The sequence below is a fragment of the Alligator sinensis genome, unplaced genomic scaffold (assembly GCF_000455745.1).
Source record: "Alligator sinensis unplaced genomic scaffold, ASM45574v1 scaffold240_1, whole genome shotgun sequence".
Classification (NCBI taxonomy): Eukaryota; Metazoa; Chordata; order Crocodylia; family Alligatoridae; genus Alligator; species Alligator sinensis.
The window spans coordinates 2,261,145-2,266,939 of record NW_005841902.1 but is presented as its reverse complement, the minus strand read 5'-3'; the positions used below and the strand labels follow the sequence as shown (position 1 = coordinate 2,266,939).

Below are 5,795 nucleotides of genomic sequence, written 5' to 3'. Positions count from 1 at the left end.
TCCCCCCCCCCCCCCCCCCCGATTTGTGCACGGGGTGGATGCAAGCTGCTTCCTGTGGGCTTAGGGTTCTCTGCTCTGCTACATTTTCCCTGAGAGCCCTGTGCCAGCTCTGCACCTCCTGCCCACCCAGCAGCAGTGGGCGCAGTGAGTTGTGCCTCCCACTGCTGGGCGGGCAGGGGGCATGTGGCCAGCGTAGGGCTCCGAGGGCAAAGGCAGCGGAGCGGAAAGCCCTGAGCCTTTTAAGTGGAGCAGAGTGGAGTGGAGTGGAGTGAGGGCAGATGCAGGCTGCCCACTGTATGCTTGGGGCTCTCTACCCTGTTGCCTTTGCCTCAGGCGCCATGCACCGGCCATGTGTCCCCTGCCCACTTGGCATTGGGAGGCACAACTCACTGCCCTGACTGCTGCCGGGGGGGCAGGGAGTGTGTGACCGGCGCAGGGCTCCCAAGGGAAAGGCAGCAGAGCAGAGAGCCTGGCGTCCACTGTGAGCAGCCTGCATTTGCTTTATGCACAAATCTGGGGAGGTACATGTCCCCCCATGCCTGGGGGCCACTCCTCCACCCTCATGCACCCTGGTCAAGGCACCAATGGCTCTGTTCTGCTCCCTGCCCTACTGATTTAACCGGAGCAAATGGGTTATCAGATCGGCATCGGCTGATATGGTTAGTTAAAAATTGGCTATAGGTATTGGTCAAGAAAATCTTTATCAATGCATCCTTAATTTAACATACAAAAAAACAGATCTCTTGGTTCCCAAATGATACCTTTTATTAGACCAACTGGGAAATCGCAAGAAAATTGTCCTTTTTGCAAGCTTTCGGGATCAAAGTCCCTACATTAGGCTCTGGGAAAAGTATAGACGGTACAAGATGGTGAGAAGTCCCCATTGGTAGGAAATAAACTTCATTTTTGCACAGAGGGAGCTGAAGTTGGAAGACTGTCCCTCTGGGTCCATGAGAGTGTCTTTGTGAGCTGTGCTGAGTAGCTCTTTCATGTATAGATCAAGTAGAATTCCTTCCCTGGAGGTGTCAGATGGTAGGCAGGGAGGTCAAAAATCTTTCTTGTTTTTCTGCAATGAAGATTACAATCCAAAATCAGCTAAAATTCAGCACCTTCTGAAATTTCCGAATTTCCAAAAAAGGAGTTTTCTTGCCATTTCCCAGTTGGTCTAATAAACAGTATAATTTTGGAACCAAGAGTTCTAGTTTTTTGTATGTCTTCTTATATCAAACCAACATGACTACCCAGTGCACCCCTAATTTAAAACATTTTAGGCACGTCTACACGTGCTCCTACTATGCCATTGTTACTGCGTTGTCATTTAGTACTTCCAAAAGTGAAAGTACTAAATAATGACACAGTAACAGCCTGCACTGCACAGTCTGCATGGTGCATGGTTATTTTATGCTGCTGTGTAACTGTAGTGCTGCGCTCTACTGAGGGAGCGTGTCATTATGCTGATGTAGCTGTGGCATCACAGTTTTTGACTGCCAACTCTGAAATCATCTGTCTTATAATCATAGTTAATCTTCTTACACCGGACAGTATAGACATTTCTCAAAGAACTATTACATATTTACTCCCTGGCAAGAGAGCCTACTTCTGAATGAGATGCCAGTTGCATCCCTTCCAAGTGTCGTGGTGCTTTTCTTTTAGTTGCTTTTAGAATGCTTCCTGTATCATCCTATCTTCAAGATTGTCTTTCCTGCTGGCTTGCCTTTAGATAGGCAGTTCAGTGAATTAACTCCAAGTCCTTATATCTGAACCTCCTTATATGGTGTTTCAGAGACAGTTTTGAGACCTTGCCCTAAATTCATCCCTACAGTTGTCTTGGAGTACGATTAGGTACATGTCTTATTTTTTTTTTCCTGAACACCATGCTGTACTGAGTAAAAAGAAATTATGTACTCTGGATATTTTAGGAGCTGTATTCAGGTAGAAGAGTCCTTTGGGGTATCTCATAGTCTTTTAGTGGCGATACCTCTGATTCTTTGGGATATTTTATTACTGTGCATATGACAACCTGCACTTCATTCCAATTTTTTAGAGTCTTCAACATGCAGCCTGCTGAAACATGATGGCACTGAGGGATGGTTTTGATTGCTCTGATCTTTATGTCCTTGTGCAGGAGCATGAGGAGGTAGAACGCATATGTGTTTTCCTACTGAAAACCCTTCAAAAGATCCCGATCTTGTGGGCATAAAGCTCAGGCACCCAGGCTGTATATACACATTCTAGGAGAATTTTCCAGATTTGTTCTTCTGGTAGAGAAATTTACACAGTACCATATGTACAGACATTTGCATGCAGAGGCCCTGTACTTGGTGTGCTGACACTATATAGCCAGGGGGGACCCTGTGCACACATCTCAATGTGATCTGTAGGCTCCCTTATTTTGCCTGGTGACAGATGGCTGCAATGCATAGGGCAAGCCTGCTTGGCTGATGCTGACTACCCATGGTCAGCCTGCGTTTCTGTGCAGTACAATGCAGAGATTGTGAAGGGGGTGTGTTCCTCTCTGCTGGAGCAATAGAGTACAGTGAGCCGCAGACTGTCTTTTTGGGGGCAGGGAGAGAGGGGGAATGCTGGAGGACTATGTTCTCTTCTGAGAGAAGCCACAGCATGTCCAGACCTTCACTCCCTGAGGAGAAACTCTCCTTAAAAATACTTGAACATCTGTACACCCTTGGTTTCTTCTGGGAGAGCAGCCACTCTCCCAGGAGAAACTGAATGTCTGTACAAGGCCCCAGTCACCTAGTTATCCATACTACAGATAATGTCTTGAAGAAATGGATCCCAAGTTATATATTTTTTCTTTTCCTTTTCTTCTCTTCTTATTGTTTAAAGTGGGGCTTTCATTCTAAAAGCATAATACAGCACGCTGAAGGGATTCTATCAAGGTCATTACAAAATAAACAATGCATATACTTCCTTTCTCTCATTTAATTTCAAATTGCATGTTTGTTTTCTAATGATGTGAATGTGACACACACACACACTCAGCACTCTTGGGCAAACCTGCAATAACAAACTATTATATAGGTGCAAGGGAGGAAAAGTCTTCTGTAACACAGAATCCTAGGTTTATACGGGTATTGACATTTGATCCCAAGTGTTGATCCTTCAGAGACCTGTGGATAGTAAGATATGAAGTGGCTAATATCGCTGCTACCTCTGCTGTTGCTATACTGTAGCAGGTGGAAAAAGTACTCTCCAGAACTGCTAGTTTGGCACTTTTCAGAAGTAGTAAATACACATTTAGAATCTAAGAGTTTTATTTCACAGGTATGTAGGTAGACTTCTAAGGGCATCCTGTACTTTTCAGCCACCTGGTGACTTAGCTTGATACCATCTGGAAAGAGGTTCTGAGAGGAGTGAGAATTAGTGGGCTCTTCAGTTCTGTGTGTCTGATATAGGAGACACCACTTGCAGAGGAGAGAAACCATTTTTGAATAATTTCTTCTTAATTTTCTCTCTATGGTTAAACTTATAGGGCTCTTAAGTACTTATAACACACATGTAGATTTCTGACTTGCCTATTGAGCTTCACAAGTTGAAGATCCAGTTCTAAAATTTAAATTTGTTCTGGGTATTGCTGTCTGTCTAGATGAGAAACCCCAAGGCTGTGTGTGGCAGGCTCTCTCTTTCAGAATTTTGGTTGCTTGTCTTTAAACATGCGCACACAATGACAAATCAAAGAAAAGACAAAATGAAAGTTTATACTGTCTGCAGTATGTTATGTGTAGATGAAAGAGGCTATTCATTCTTGCAGGTGTTGTCTTGTGAGCTGTTAAGCCAGTGCTCAGGTATGAGAAGTGAAACTATGTAGCTGGGTGTAATGAGTTCAGTATTCTTTTTTCCCTCTTCCCCCCTTCTCAAATATCTCCTTTTTTCCTCCCTTTATTCGTAAAGTGACACTGCTGTCCATGTAGTATGTCTTAATGGAATGCCAAGCAACATGATGTCATGTCTGGGAGGGAAGAGTGAGTACTGTTACACCAGCTTAGCACTGACTTTCTGTGTAGTCTCAGCTGTTTGTGCAGCCACACATAAAATTGCATTACAATGATGCAGATTACTTTTTACTTCTTCTTTTTGTAATAATTACATTTAAATGCCAACTCAGACCAAGTAGCACAGATTAATGCACTATGGAGGAGTGCTTGAAGATACCAAAGTTACTGTCATGTTTTGAAAGTTTGTGATGAAGCAGTTATTTATTCACTTATCCAACTTTTTTTTTAGGCCCAAAAAAGAGAACACGGGAGAAACGAGCGAGTCTGGAGCATCTATTATCAAACATGGTCTTAAAGCAGAAAAAATCTTCATGCAGGTTCATTATTTGAAGGTGAGAGTGCTTAACTGACTTCTAGTCAAAGCTGCCATCAGTGTTAGAAACACTTCATTAAATACCTGTTTAATTGTTGTCTTTGGCATGATTTGTTTCAGGGCAATTTTCTTCTGCGATCTTTAGCAAGAAGAATAGGAGAGGCTACATATTTTACATTTTTAAGAAAATTTGTCCAAAAGTTTCATGGACAACTGATTCTCTCTCAGGTATTTGCCGGTTTATGTTTCCCATTTTTAAAAAAATATATAACTTTCTCTTATTTTCTCTTTTGACCATTTAAATCACTAGTCTTGGAAATGTTGTTATGTGCAGGAAAGAAAAAGATTTCAAAATGGCAGTATTTGAAAATGCTTGCATCTTCCAGGATGCAGTGGAGAGCTGTGGTGGCACCACCTTTTAAATGTAACACATGGTCATAACTGGCAAATTAAATAATCCATGACAGTTCACAGAAGAATAAGGTTCTTTCATGAGTGCTGATACTCTTGAAAGGTGCTGAGCACTTGTTATTGTAATTAAAAATTGTTTCTAAAGCACTTTACAGTAATAGTACTGGCCCTGGAAAGTTCAAAATTGCCTGGCATGCATCCCATTCAGTGCACCTGATTTCTTACTTTTCCACTTAGGAGATCAGCAGATCTCTATCCTTTCCTAACAACATCCCTTTTTCTGAAGGCAATGTAATAAAAGGCTAGTGTTTATAAAAACTTCCACGTATAGTAATTGTACATGTGTTTCCTGCCTTTTCCATTTCTTTCTTTTGTTCTCATTTTAGTTTTGTGTTTTCATGGACTTCTGGTAACTCCATAATTCATTTTTTCTTACCTGGATGGTTTCCTTCCCACCAAGTCCATTTTTCTTGAAGCCATCTCTCACCATACATCGGTGCATCTGTCTTCCTCATCACAGCCATTGTATATTTTCTACATCTCTTTCCATGTTTCCACTCCCTGCAAACATACTCATCCCTTTCTGCATTGCTTAGGTGCTAGGCTCCTAATCCAGAGGAAATGTATAGAATATGTTTGCTCTTTCTTTCTCTGGACAGTTTTCAAGCTGCCCGTGGCCTCCAGCATCAGCAGTAAGCAATCATTCTCATTCCTTTGCTTTCTAGCTCATCTTCTATTTCTATAACCTTTGGGCAACCCTAAGGTTGTCTAGCATGGGAGGAGCAGTGGGCCTCGGATTTTTTCAGAGAGGTACATGCTTTTACAATGTATTTGTAAACCAGATGAGTTAAAGTGGTACATTGGCCAGATTGAGTCTTACCCTTAAAATACACACACACACACACACACACACACACACACGTATACATAAACACACACACATACTTATGCGTGTATAATTTAGGGGCGGGCAATTATTTCCGGCGGAGGGCCACTTACCCAGTTTTGGCAAGCTGTCAAGGGCTGCATGGGTAGCCCTGCCCCTTGACAGGTGCCCC

The 5,795-nt window shown here is 42.6% G+C and overlaps 1 protein-coding gene across 19 annotated transcripts in view; it reads left to right on the top strand.

Annotated features, from left to right (window-relative positions):
- The window catches only part of CUNH9orf3 (chromosome unknown C9orf3 homolog), a 307,749-nt gene that overhangs the window by 133,778 nt on the left and 168,176 nt on the right, over positions 1-5,795 (top strand). For all 19 annotated transcript variants that reach the window (XR_003092784.1, XR_003092780.1, XR_003092782.1 and 16 more), the window contains 2 exons: positions 4,243-4,345; positions 4,447-4,554. Coding sequence is in view for 15 of the 19 variants with exons in the window: in XM_025197657.1 (XP_025053442.1) it covers positions 4,243-4,345; positions 4,447-4,554 (211 nt within the window). In the remaining 4 variants the exon portion in view is untranslated. The remainder of the gene's footprint in view (positions 1-4,242; positions 4,346-4,446; positions 4,555-5,795) is intronic.